The sequence below is a fragment of the Erythrolamprus reginae genome, chromosome 1, assembly GCF_031021105.1.
Source record: "Erythrolamprus reginae isolate rEryReg1 chromosome 1, rEryReg1.hap1, whole genome shotgun sequence".
Classification (NCBI taxonomy): domain Eukaryota; kingdom Metazoa; phylum Chordata; class Lepidosauria; order Squamata; family Dipsadidae; genus Erythrolamprus; species Erythrolamprus reginae.
Genome location: NC_091950.1, coordinates 247,304,651 through 247,319,206, shown reverse-complemented (window position 1 = coordinate 247,319,206; position 14,556 = coordinate 247,304,651). Strand labels below are relative to the sequence as shown.

At 39.4% G+C, this 14,556-nt stretch overlaps 2 protein-coding genes across 3 annotated transcripts in view; one reads left to right on the top strand and one right to left on the bottom strand.

Annotated features, from left to right (window-relative positions):
• The window catches only part of VPS36 (vacuolar protein sorting 36 homolog), a 353,187-nt gene that overhangs the window by 182,586 nt on the left and 156,045 nt on the right, over nucleotides 1-14,556 (top strand). The gene's annotated exons all lie outside the window — the stretch shown is intronic.
• Nucleotides 1-14,556, bottom strand: part of ATP7B (ATPase copper transporting beta) — a 46,290-nt gene that overhangs the window by 7,362 nt on the left and 24,372 nt on the right. For both annotated transcript variants that reach the window (XM_070738406.1, XM_070738414.1), the window contains 7 exons: nucleotides 13,998-14,192; nucleotides 12,579-12,764; nucleotides 11,393-11,585; nucleotides 8,174-8,320; nucleotides 4,629-4,771; nucleotides 1,979-2,182; nucleotides 1,769-1,886 (listed from right to left, as the gene is read on the bottom strand). In XM_070738406.1, coding sequence (XP_070594507.1) covers nucleotides 1,769-1,886; nucleotides 1,979-2,182; nucleotides 4,629-4,771; nucleotides 8,174-8,320; nucleotides 11,393-11,585; nucleotides 12,579-12,764; nucleotides 13,998-14,192 — 1,186 coding nt within the window. The remainder of the gene's footprint in view (nucleotides 1-1,768; nucleotides 1,887-1,978; nucleotides 2,183-4,628; nucleotides 4,772-8,173; nucleotides 8,321-11,392; nucleotides 11,586-12,578; nucleotides 12,765-13,997; nucleotides 14,193-14,556) is intronic.

Below are 14,556 nucleotides of genomic sequence, written 5' to 3'. Positions count from 1 at the left end.
TTACGTGTAAGCAACTCTAAGAATGCAGGATTGAGTTTTAAATCATTTTTTATCATCTGCCTGCTCAAAGCTTAGGAGTTGATTACAAAACTGAGTTACTTTTGGTATTTGTGTGTTTCTTCTCCCACAAGTTTATTGTTTGCTTTCTATTTTTCAGGTATAAAGCTTTTTATTTTTCTCCACCTTAAGATTAAACATATATGAATAAAAATATAACATCAGTGCCTAACAATATATATATACTGTGTGTGTGTATATATATATATATAATTTTCTAATGTAGTAAAAAAATTACAGAGCATTTTATATTTCTATTTTCATTTAAACTATCATGACTTTACTCCAACAATTAAACTAATTAACAAATAATAAACATTTTGTATTTAAAATAAAATAAATCTTAAACTACTTTAAATTTGTGTTACATAATTATCTAATACTACCACCATTTCTCTTTTTGTCATCCAGGTCCCTACCGTCCAATTTCTAATTCTTTTACATCACTTTTAAATCATTATAATTGTCTATTTTAACTATTTTTAAATTCAATCCATTCATAAAATTTCCCTCAAATTTTATAGTATTCCGTGTTGTGGTTAGCTCTGGCCCAGCTCCTGCCCCAAGGAATCTTCTTTATCTTTATTTCTCAAAGTAAGTCTATTCATTTCAGCACAGTCCATAATCTTCCTTAACGTCTCTCTTTCTGTTGGTTTGCTTTCTATTTTTCATGCTTAGAGCAGCATTGGTTCAACTAGCCTTCCATCAGTAGAGGGACTTCACATTAGCCAATCTGTTGCCTTCCAGAGGGATTGGACTTCCACCTCCACAAAGTCCTAGTCACCATCATCATCAAACAAGATCAGCAAAAGCTATGTAAATTGGAATATTTTTGACATTAAAACCCAACTGCTTAGGCAGTACCAGCGTGAGGCTGCCGAAGAGTATATTGATGAAGCCAAAAGCTTTTTCACCACAGTACATTTTCCTTTTTAAGCACTCAGCAAAATCAAAAGTATCTTATGATGTAGATTTCCTTTGCTTACATTTTTCTGTAACCTTTGTCTGCTTTCGAATAATTGACTATAGACAGAACGTTACAAGGCAGTTCTTAAGAACAGGAAAAACAGCCAGACATCTCTTACTTTCTGTTCTGTCGGGCTCTCTGGTAGAATCCTCCCGAAAATCACAGATACAACTTTCAGACACAAACACGTTTGAAAATTCAAAACAATGGTCTTTATACCGAAAATTCAAATAAACTAAGCACTCTTTTGGTATAGCGAAGAGCACTCGTCTCCAAACAAACTGGTAATTTGTACAAGTCCCTTATCAGTCCTGTGATACTTAGCTTGTAGCTGTGAGGCAATTCACAGTCCTTCTTCTTCCACAAAGTGAAACACACTTTGCTCTGGTTTAGTTTCAAAGCGGGGGAAAATCAGCACACAAAGGTCGAAGTCAGCAAGGCACAACGATCAGATAATCCTCCACAATGGCCAAGCCCACTAATTACCACAGCCCCACCCAACTACAGGTGGCCTCATTTTCTTTGATAATAATCTCTACGTTGTTGCTGCCTATGCATCGCTCTCTGCATGCGTGGCTGTATCATTAACTCTTGTTCTGAATCCAATCCTTCTGAGCAAAACAGGCCTGCAGCATGTGGATGTCTCCCCCACATCCACAGTCCTTGGGGCAGGAGCTGGGCCAGAGCTAACCACAACACTTTCCTTCCACTACCCCATTTAAAATCATTGTATGAATAATTTACCTGCTGCTATAGGGATGCCAATGAGATTGTATATTAAAGCCAGGATTAGGTTTACTCGGATTCTCTTCATAGTCTTCCTGGATAGATGGATAGTTGCAACTACATCGAGCAAATTATTCTGTACCCCAAAAAAAGGAAGAGGGGTGTTATAACTTCTCAAAAAATCCTAGGAATCTTCCCCCATCATTAAGTTATATTTTGTAAGCTCACATGAATCAACACAACATCTGCTGCTTCAATGGCGACATCTGTGCCTGTCCCAATGGCAATGCCGACATCAACCTGGGCCAGTGCTGGCGAGTCATTGATCCCATCTCCAACCATGGCAACTTTCCTTCCAGATGTTTGGAGCTCCTGGACTTTGGCTACTTTGTGAGATGGAAGAACCTCAGCAAATACTTTTCTGATCCCAACCTAGATGCATAAAAAAACACTTCTAGTTTGAATCACTGTATTTTCATAAAATAGAGAATCTCTCTTGGAAGAAAAATACATTGAAACTGGTCTAGTGTTGGTATAAACAATCTAGTCTGGCATCTCTTTTTTAAAAAATAGCAGAGAAATGTGAAGGCAAGAATTGACATTCAACAGCATACCATCTCTAAACCGACTGCTGGCATAAAACCAGCACGACTACTTTCAAATATTCAACCTCTTTTTCAGAAATGGGAAAGGCATTAATATTAGTGTGTCAAAGGCTTTGGGTGGATGAGGAATGGTAGAAATGAAGCACTATAAAAGATACAGATCTGTAAGAGGCAATTTTTACACTTTGCTATCAAAATAATATCACATGCACAAAAAATTCCATACACACACAAGAACCATGTACATCTTAAAACAAGGATGCCAAGTACCAATTCAGTACTCAGATTTAGTTACTCTACAGTACAGTATTGTCGTGTTCTTTTTAAACATCTGATAACTTTAGGTATAAAGGAAATGCCCCATTCCAGAGCTGCCATTCACACAAAGAGTTTATACAGTGTTCCCTCGATTTTCGCGGGGAATGTGTGCCGAGACCGCCCGCGAAATTCGAATTTCCGCGAAGTAGAGATGCGGAAGTAAATACACTATTTTTGGCTATGAACAGCATCACAAGCCTTCCCTTAACATTTTAAACCCCTAAATTACAATTTCCCATTCCCTTAGCAACTCACCATGTTTATTTATTAAAGTTTATTAAAAAATATTTATTAAAGTTGGATGAAAGTTTGGCGATGACATATGATGTCATCGGGTGGGAAAAACCGTGGTATAGGGAAAACCCCCGCAAAGTATTTAATTACTATTTTTGAAAAACCGTGGTATAGACTTTTCGCAAGTTCGAACCCGTGAAAATCGAGGGAACACTGTACTTAGCTTCTAGGCTTCTCTGTCTGGTTGCTTATAAGATTACTGATAGAAGTTTGTATTTGGACTAGGAATTATCAATCTGGGCCCTCACAAAGTTTTTGAATGAGAAAACTGATAAACTTGCCATTGCCATCTACGGTAGAAGTGATGCGAAAAAATTCTAAAACATCTTGAGAATACCAGGTTGCATGTCCTTAGCTTAGTTTGATAGGCTATAATATGGATAGTTGGATTTAAATCCTCATGCAGAACCTTTTGGCCAAAGATTGGGATGGAACATGTTATGTTATATTGCTGACTTATCTTGAGGAACAGTCGGCTAAAGAATTATTGTGTATTTTTAATGATTGCAGCCTCTCAATATTTTTCTACTCAAGCCAGTATTACTTGTTTCTTTTCAGGGAACCATTCAGTGTGTTAATGGTAGCATCCAATTTTGATGTCAAATGGTATCAATTTTGTAGAATGCAAATCAGTTTTGTATGTTGTAAGAACCTCCCAAAAATATGAAAGGAATGATTACCTTCCTGGACATAAATTGTTTCAACGCCTATCCTCAAAATTTCGCTACAGACCACTGCACACCAAGACAACTAAACACAAGAACATTTTTTCCCCAATGTCATCACTCTGCTAAACAAATAATTAATTCCCTCACCAGTGTCAAGCTATTCACTTACTATTTCTATTAGTTTTTCTCATCATTCCAATCACTTATCTCCTTCCACTTACTTCCACCCCGAGTCTTCGGAGAGGGGCGGCATACAAGTCTAATAAATTATTATTATTAATGATTAATTATTATTATGACTATATGACTGTAAGTTGTATTCTTACGGTTTATATTAATGTTGATTGCTTCCTGATTGTGTATTTGAACTCTATGACAATCATTAAGTGTTGTACCATGATTTTTGACAAATGTATATTTTCTTTTATGTACACTGAGAATATTTGCACCAAATGCTGTTAGGTCCCACAGAGTTGGCCTTCTCCGAGTCCCGTCGACTAAACAATGTCGTTTGGCGGGACCCAGGAGAAGAGCGGCCCCGACCCTCTGGAACCAGCTCCCCCCGGAGATTAGAACTGCCCCCACCCTCCTTGCCTTTCGTAAAGTTCTTAAGACCCATCTCTGCCGTCAGGCATGGGGGAACTGACACATCTCCCCCGGGCCTATACAGTTTATACATGGAATGTTTGTGTGTGTGTTTGCTTTTAATAATGGGGTTTTTAGTGTTTTTTAAATTATTAGATTTGTTTTTACATTGTTCTTGTTATTGTTGTGAGCCGCCCCGAGTCTACGGAGAGGGGCGGCATACAAATCTAATAAATAAATAAATAAATAAATAAAATAAAGACAAATTCCTTGTGTGTCCAATCACACTTGGCCAATGAAGAATTCTGTTCTGTTCTGTTCCGTTCTATTATTCCAATTCAGCACCATTCAATGAGCCCAACAAAGGTTAATAATTCTCTTGCATACCTTTTCAATAAGGAACCATACCTGAGTTGCAATCGCTTTGGCTGTTTTCCTATTGTCTCCTGTAATAAGCACCACATCCACTCCCATACACTGCAATATGTGCATTGCTAAGGCTGCCTCTGGCTTGACTGTGTCTGCTATTGCCATCATGCCACAAAGTGCACCTACAAAAAACCCATATCTTTACTTACATTTATGAGATCTCTGTGTTATGGCTTCTGCGGGAACCTACAAATGGTCCTTGACCTGAAATCGCCATCGAGCCTGGAATGTTGGTTTTAGGTTTTCATGATTAGTAAGCAAGGGGCCCACATGACGGCCTTGCTCAATGACTGCAATCTAAGCTCTTCCAGTTGTAATTGCTAAGTGACCACATAGGTCATTAAACAATACACAAGGCCCAATGCCCATTGGTATATGGAAACCTGCCACGGCTGGGCAGTGCCAGCTGCTTAGTTCCACCAATGGAGGGACCCTCTCCTGCCCCACTACAACAGGATCTACTTACGTTTCTCTTGCAATTCTCCATCCTGCAGATGGGCCCCATTCTCCCAATGGTTTCGAAGACTTCTCCAACTTGTGCAACTTGGAGAAGTGTCTTCTGAACCATCACGAGAACGATGTCAATTGTTAGCATTTTCTCCTTTGGAGAAGAAGATGCTAGCCAAGCTGGTTGTCAGTCTGAAGCCAGAATGCTTGGAGGTCTTAGCCTGCCACATTATGCTATATTCTTTTGGGATGTTTCTTGCTGTGGGAAGTTGGGAGGGGCGGTTGCATGAGGATTTAGAGATAGATAAATTCCTTTTAGAGTTTCAAGGCCATCCTTTGTCCAGCACCTGGCCAGAAGAAGATGGGTGTGAACGGACCCGGTGGCACAAGATTAGTGGTCCATTTGACGAACTTGGGGGTATGTGGGACAGGAGAATGAACTTTAAACTGGAAGTAGAAACCCTGGGGGAATCAGATTTGGCTTTCCCCAGATGTACCAAGATTGCTCTAGGAATAAATTGGAACTTTTTGACAGGAGTGGGACCCAGGGGAAGAGCCTTCTCTGTGGCGGCCCCGACCCTCTGGAACCAGCTCCCCCCAGATATCAGAGTTGCCCCCACCCTCCTTGCCTTTCGCAAGCTCCTTAAAACCCACCTCTGTTGTCAGGCATGGGGGAATTGAAATTTTTTTTCTCCCTTCCCCCTAGGCTTATAGAATTTATACATGGTATGTTTGTTGGTATGATTGGTCTCTTAAATTGGGTTTTTTTTAGATTACTTTTTAATATTAGATTTGTTACATTGTTTTTTATTGTTGTTAGCCGCCCCGAGTCTTCGGAGAGGGGCGGCATACAAATCTAAATAAACTAAACTAAACTAAACTAAACTTTGAGGAAATCTTGGCCTCAGACCCTGATTTAAGCTTAGATGTTAATTGGAACACTGACACTGGTATTCTGAAAGACTCCAAGCTACAGACCTTCAGAACACTGAGGCTTAGAGTCTATAGTGTTTTCTCCTCTGGAGCGGAGAAGGATGTTAATGAAAGAGGAAAATTCTGGAGGAGAAAACTCCACAGCCTCTGGGAATGAACTTTTCCATGTAGTTCTTTCATTCCGTGCATTGAAGAAAACTATTTCTGCAGGCAGGCTGAACAAGGCTTGGGAAGCTCCAAGGGAAGGAATCAGCAAAGGTTTTTTTTTCCAAAAGGCAACTGGACATATTTGGTTTTGCTTTTGTTTTTTTTTCATTTGAAAATGTTTCTCTTCTCATCCAAAAAGCTTCTTCAGTTACAACTGTGGGAAATTCTGTCGCTAAAAAGTTACAAAAGGGGAAAAATTAAAAAAAACCAAGCAAGTCCAATTGCCTTTTGGAAAAAGTATCTTTGGGACAACCATGATCTGGAAGATTGAGAATCTCCAGGGACAGAGGAGGAGTTCTGTTCCACATAAACGCAGAAAGAGCTGCCTGTCAAAGAAAGGCAGGCGGCTCTTTCCCTGTGTGAAGGAACTCCCTTCCCTGGGTAGATAGAATGGGTCTTGGGTGTCAGAGTTCCAAGTAATATATCCATCACAAGCAATAACTCCATGGCAGGTGGATTCCTCAAAGAATAGCTTTATTGGAAAGATCATATTCTGGCACATATCTGGTGAAAACCAACTCTGAGAGGTCCCCTTGGTTTTCATCTAATTAAAAGTCTTCCCCTCAACCCCAATCAGTCACATGGCCCAATCAAAGTGTTCACTGATCTGGTGACATCACCCCTTCTTCCACTGGCCAGGTGTGAGAACATCCTTGGTTTCCAAGATAAAGTATTTTATTTTGACTGCACAACACCACCACCACAACCACCACAACCCCCCGTATCATTCACTCCAGTGTGGCAGCACTGAAGCCCCAAGATGGCTTTGGCCAGATCAGCTTCAGGGTTGACATTGGGTTGTCAGGGTTGGCAGCTTCAGGGTTGACATTGGGTCTTTGGGATCCAGGCTTGGTTTAGCTGGCCCAGCATAGATGTTTTTTCCCATTCTGTGTGCAAAACGATTCCTCAGCCTGCCTCTTTGAGAGCAAAAAATGTTGCCTGACGCATTGATTCAGGCCTGTGCAGGAGAGAGTCTCTCTCTTTAGCAGGTCTTTCACTCTTAAAGAAGCTGGCTGTAAAAAGGCCTTCAGGACGGGACCTTTTTCAATCATTCCCCTGGAACCAGCCAGGCAATAGCACCTTGTGATCTTGCCTTGCCAGCTCTCCCCAGTTGACGTTCTGGGAAAGCTGGCAAGGAAGATTGCAAATAGCAATGATTTCTGGGTGCTTGCCAATCCATCATATTGCGGGACGCTTGACAAACCATCATAAATGGAGATTAGAACTGCCCCTACTCTCCTTGCCTTTCGTAAACTCCTTAAGACCCACCTTTGTCGTCAGGCATGGGGGAACTGAGTCATCTCCCCCGGGCATATACAATTTATGAATGGTATGTCTGTATGTATGTTTGTTTAGAAAATGGGTTTTTAAAAATATTTTTAAACTGTAATTTAGATTTGTTGTAAATTGTTTCACTTTGTTGTGAGCCGCCCCGAGTCTGCGGAGAGGGGCGGCATACAAATCTAAATAATAAATAAATAAATAAATAAATAAATGCGAAGTGCATAGATTGCAATCGTGTGATTGCAGGGGTGTTGCAATAGGCAAACAACTTTGACCACAGGTCGTAGGTCCCTCTGTTCAGTGCTGTTATAATTTCAAACCACCACTGAACAAATGGTCATTTAGTGAGGACTGCCGGTATGCGGTACTCTATACTGTAGCCTTCCCTACCCTAGTGTTCTTCGGGGATGCTGGTTTTTATCTCCTGTAATTCTCCGACCAGCATACCCAATGGTGATATTAGCAGAAGGAATTGGGGAAGCTAATGCTCAACTCATCTACAGGGCACTAGCAGAGGGAAAAGTGTTAAAATACAATGACTTCTTGGTTTGAATTTTTAGCTACAGAATTTGAGTGACATTCCAGAAGCATGGCTTTGCCCATTTTTCAGAAGTCAAGACACATCTTCCTCTAATCCTGATTGGTGAGCCTACCGTTTATGGCCATCAGAATTGCTGTCTGTCCTTTCATTTCATGGTCTCTCATGGCCTCATGAACTTCACTGGAGATATTCAAGCCATTCCGTCTCATCCATTCCCGGTTCCCAATCAACACTGAATAAGTATGAGAAATTGCAGTATCTGTCAGATGTAAAAAGGCAGAACTGTGAGAATGTAAAGGAAGGCTTTTATAAAGCTACAGGGAATGCTTTCTTAAGAACTTATATTCCAACCTGTTTAATTAATGTTCTGCCGGCGTGTCTCAAACGCCCGTAATTACAGGGTAATTAGTCCAGGAAGACACGCACCACACGATAAAAGGAAAACCCAAAAGTTTTTATAAACAGAAAAACAGAAACAGCTCTCTTTTTAAATGTCAAAGGGATTTTCTGGTACACACAAGGCACAGGTTAAATGCAGTCCAATTGCTCACCCAATAACTGGGAAATTGAGTCCAATTCTAAAGTCCAGAGAGTCCACACACACAATCCTGAAGAGCAAAAACCACGATCCTGACGAAACAATGAATCAAATAAACTGCCATGAGGCTAAAACACCAGGCTGCACTTTTATCTGTAGCACCAATTACAGCAGCCCCACCCAACCACAGGTGGCCTCATTTTCTCATGTAATAATCCTTCAGTTGTTGTCTCCTATGCATCACTCTACGCATGTGTGGATGCATCATTAATTCTTGTTCAGAGTCCAGGGATTATACAAATCATTGATCTCCTCCTGGGCTGTTTGCCAAATTCCCCTCTTCCCTGTCACTCACGCTTCCTTGGTCAGAGGAGACAGATTCTACTGGAAGCAAAACAGGCCTGCGGCATGTGGATGTCTCCCCCACATCCACCTCCACATTGCTTGGGGCAGGAGCTGGGCCAGAGCTAACCACAACACTTAATAGGTCAACTTGATCAATATTATTAAAAAATTATATATACACTATATCAATTTACTTGTCTTGGTAAACTAATTCATATATTCTTCAATTCTTTTCAAGATGTTATGAGAAATACAATGTTCTGGAACTAGATTTGTGCAAGATCTCTTTACTTCTTGACAATCCTTAAAATTAGACAGGAAAGAGGACAGAAAGCAAATGTCTTTTTAAAAGGCACTGTGAGGAACCAGAAACTAAGAAAAACTGAATTCCAGAGGGAAGTGTTAGATATGAGTCGGATTGAAGAGGCAGGACCAGCAATGAGTTGAAACAGCTCTTTATTTTATCTCTGGTAAAACACGTGATAAAACACTCGCCATGGCAGATGCCTCTAAATGGGAGCTGTTTGGCAATTCAGCGACTGACACTTGTTCATTTTCCTGCCTGGAAAATGAATCAATGAGTGAAGTCGTCCATCAGACTTCATTCCTCATTTAACATTCAATAGCAAGAAAGGATTTTTGATTGCAAGGGAACTGTGATGCAGAAATGCGGACTCAGTAGTGTCAACCCCTAACCCCCAACATTTCTCTCTTAGACTATCCACGATTGACCTCTCCAGGTTCCTGAGAGGTCAGTAAGGGGCGTACATAAGTGCACTAGCCTGCCTTTCATCCCCTGTCCAATTGTCCTCTGTCCAATTGTCTCTCCTTATCTCATATCTCATATATCTTTTCTTCCTTTCATATGTCTTCTCCTCTACTTTTATATCTTTTCTTTACATATAATACTTCATGTCTATCCTCTTCAATATGTATTGTGTATTGGAATAAATAAATAAATACATAAATGAATGAATGAAAAAATAAATAAAAATAAATAAAATAAATAAAATAAATAAAATAAATAAAATAAATAAAAAAAATAAAATAAATAAAATAAAATAAATAAATAAAATAAAAAAAATAAAAAAAAATAAAATAAATAAATAAAATAAATAAAATAAAAAAATAAAAAAAAAATAAAATAAATAAAATAAATAAAAAAAATAAAAAAAATAAAAAAAATAAAAAAAATAAAAAAAATAAATAAATAAATAAATAAATAAAATAAAAAAAATAAATAAAATAAATAAAATAAATAAAATAAATAAAATAAATAAAATAAATAAAATAAATAAAATAAATAAAATAAATAATAAAATAAATAAAATAAATAAATAAAATAAATAAAATAAATAAATGGAGTACGTATAATGGGAAAATTCACACCAGGCTAAGACAAACTTCTTTCACTATGAACATTACCGATACACTGGCATTAAGATAATCATTGTACAGTTCTGGGCGTCTACCTTGCCTAACAAAAAAATGGGGGATATGATAGAGTTTTGCTTCCTTGAGACTGGACAGTTTGATGTTTTTTCTGAACTGGGGCAAGAATGTGAAACTGCAACAACTCTTTAGACTTGGTTCTACTGCCCAGGTTGCTCAGCATCTCCATTTGCAGAAGCTGGAGGTATTTCATTTAGGAATATTCATCTATTTAGTTCTCTCTCTGTCTTATGGGTTGTTCAAATTACTCCAATCTTTTTTTTTTTTTAAAGTTTCATATAAACCTTAGAAAGGTTTAGGATGAATACAATGAACTCTAAGATTTAAAAAAAAAAAATCTTTTCAAATGCAATCTATTATCAAGTAGGTGATTTACTAAATCTAAATCAGTGTTCCTTTCGGTCTTCTTTTTGCCAGTGGCCTGTTGCTTGCTAAATTTGAAGCTTCTAAACTAATCAGTTTAAAAAAATAAAAATAAAAATTCATTTGGAGGCTTTTATGGGGACATCTTCATTAAAAAAAAACCTCTAAGAAACAATATCTAATCTTGACCTGTTTTCCCACCATTTCCATATTTCTCCTTACTAGAAAAGATGAAATCGGGATAGAAAGATGGCATCTCTGTACAATACCCTTTGACTGATAGAGCACTTGAAACAGTGGTAAAATCCTTTTTTTAAAACTACCAGTTCTGTAGGTTTGGCTTGGTGGGTGCAGCTTGGTGGGCGTGGCAGGGGAAGGATACTGCAAAATCCCCATTCCCACTCCACTCTGGGGCCAGCCAGAGTTGGTATTTGCTGGTTCTGCAAGCTACTCAAAATTTCTGCTATCGGATCTCCAGAACCTGTCAGAACCTGCTGGATTTCACCCCTGATTTGAAAGGATTTTTTAACGTCTTCAACTAAGAAAATAGCCAACATGAGGTGGTTAGACCTATTGTAACTTAGGTAATTCCTTAAGCAAACCTCCTCCATTTATAAATTGCACCTTGCTTACCTCTTGCTTTGGGGAGTGGAGTCTGATCTTGAACCTCCTTATCAAAGCCATCAATATGAGGGCTGAGACTGGTTATATTCTGCTCAATGTCATCACCCAGTAAGGTTTCAATGCTGCTAACATTACAGCTGATTCCACATCCAGGAACTGTCTGAAAATCTTTACAGCATCCAAGGATCTCTGTGCCCAGTTCCTGCAAAATATGTAGTTTAAACATCACTTTGAAGCAGCAAAATGCTTCAAGCATAAATAGGAACACTTAAAACCATAAGCAGTTTTCAAAAAAATTTCTCAAATGGTGATGATGTGTATGTAAAATGTGCCAGAAGTTAATATGATATGTAGCTATTTTCTGGAATAATAGCTTCCCCAAATTTAAACCTGAAACATATGAATTGTACTTTATATTCAAATTATGTATCTCACTCATCCTGGACACAAACTGTTTCAACTCCTACCCTCAAAATGATGGTTTAAAGCATTGCACACCAGAACAACTAGACACAAGAACATTTTTTTTCTCAAACGCCATAACTCAGCTAAACAAATAATTCCCTCAACACTGTCAAACTATTCAAAAAGAGTGCACTACTATTAATCTTCTCTCTAAGCAGTTTACAGAGAGTAAGCCTATTGCCCCCAACAATCTAGGTCCTCCGTTTACCCACCTTGGAAGGATGGAAGGCTGAGTCAACCTTAAGCCTGGTGAGATTCGATCTGCCAAACTGCTGGCAGCCGGTGATCAGAAGTAGCTTTCAGGCCTGCGCTCTAACCATTGCGCCACCGAAGCTCTTAATTGTCTACTATAAGACCTCAGTGTCAGAGGTGAGTTTCTCATAGTTCGCCCAAAGCAGTAGCAAACCACTGGTGACATCATGATGATGTCACGGAACTGGTTCAAGGATGACGCCATTTTGGGGGGAGATTTTTTTGTGGGGGTTTCAGTTTTTTTCTTCTGCGCATGCACAGAAGCCGAGTTTCTGGCCCTGCACATGCGTCGCCATCTTGTTTTTGGCTTTTTTTGGGGGGGGGTGCACCCATGTGGCATGGGAGGAAGTGAACTGGCAGTAAGATAAGTTAGAAACCACCCCTGCTCAGTGTGTACATAGGATGTTTTAACAATTAAATCATTTTAGACCTCGTTCTAGGCCAAAGCAGGACTGAATGTCAGTGAAAAAGAACACACCTCTTTGCAATACTGAGTGACAGCCATTCCTAAAGGATGCTCACTGCTGGCTTCCGCAGTACCAACAAGAGCTAGGAACTTCTTCAGAGGCAGGGTAGCTTGCGTGTCTCCTAGCAAGAGGACACGCATGACTCTGGGGACACCGTAAGTCAGGGTTCCGGTTTTATCAAACATCACTGTCTTCACCTGGAAGAAATCATATTGACAAGTGATGGCTTTGCTAATTTGAAACATCCAGAGTATAGGTCCTTTGTAACAGAGAAGATAGGCTTGCTCATAGGATAGGGCATATTGTACGAAAAGCAGTAGCAGGCTTTGGCAGAATAGTGTCTTCTTTCTTTTTGGGAAAGGTATCTCTTTTTATGGATGACAAATGTGCCATCTTAAAAATTGATTGATTAATTGATTAATTAATTAATGTACTTTCTTGACATACATAATTGTCCTATTTCCAAAACCATGTCCTTCTATGTTGAACAATTTATTAAGCAAATTCTCAGTTTTTCATATTTTGTTAGGGTAAAGTCTCTTTCAAGTGAAAGACATATCCATGGGGTTTTCTTGGCCACATACAGAAACAGTTTGTTCCCCTTCATGGCACCGGACCAGATTATCTCAGGAACTGCCTTCTGCTGCATGAATCCCAGTGACCAGTTAGGTCCCACAGAGTTGGCCTTCTCCGGATCCCGTCAATTAAACAATGTCGTTTGGCGGGACCTAGGGGAAGAGCCTTCTCTGTGGCGGCCCCGGCCCTTTGGAACCAACTCCCCCCAGAGATTAGAATTGCCTTTCGTAAGCTCCTTAAAACCCAACTCTGCTGTCAGGCATGGGGGAACTGAGATATTCTTTCCCCCTAGGCCTTTACAATTTACGCATGGTATGTTTGTATGTACGTTTGGTTTTATAATAAGGTGTTTTTTAGTTGTTTAGTATTGGATTGTTACATGCTGTTTTTTATCACTGTTGTTAGCCACCCTGAGTCTGCGCAGAGGGGTGGCATACAAATCCAATAAATGAATAAATAAAAATAAACCTTCCTTGAAGATATATCTGTCTTTGTTAGGGCCATTAGTAATATTATCTGCAAATCAATATTTGCATTTCAGTCTGACAAAATTTCACGTTTTCACCTTTGAGTACTAAACCAAATGTTGAGGACAGGAGCAGAATAGCTGTTTCTTTCTCTGAAGACCAAAAACAATTCTCTGTGTAAAACATGAATTAATTACCGTAATCTGCATATTACCACAGCAATTATTCACCTCTGAAAGCATTTTAGTGACTACTAATTAGTAGGTATGCAAAGGAACACACAGTAAGCCTGCTTTCTGATTTGTTTTAAAAGACAGTGGCACAGGTTACAATCAATTGCCTCCAGTTTAGGACTAGTAGTTATAAATTAGCAATGATAATATTAACCTTGTGTGCCATTTCCAAGGGTTTTCCACCTTTGATAAGAATACCATTCTGAGCAGCAACTCCAGTGCCCACCATCACAGCCGTTGGAGTAGCCAGGCCCAAAGAACAAGGACATGCGATGCACAGCACTGTGATGGAGGTCTGGAAGGCAAACCGTAGGATAATTTCGGCTTTTGAGATGTGTTTGCTGTGATTCTAAAAAGAAAGCAGGAAATATTTACTTGCAAGAGATATCTAGTTATTGGCAATCTTTTTATATTAGCAGATTAATTCACATAGCAATATTTGCTCACCAGCAGTGAAATCTACTTATCTTCACTACCAGTTCAGAAGTGCACACTTGCCACGCTCGCGCACACATTTTCATTGGCTCCACTCGTGCTTGTGCTTTTTCACCCTCTAGACATGCGCAGAACCATTAGCACATGCGAAGAGTGTTTAAAAGAAAGAAAATGGTGATGTCCAGGCAGGTGGGTGGAGTCTTGTGCTGCCATCACCACTGGTTCTCTGAACCATTGGCAGCCGCTGCTACCAGCATGCCCTACCAGGCCGAACTGGT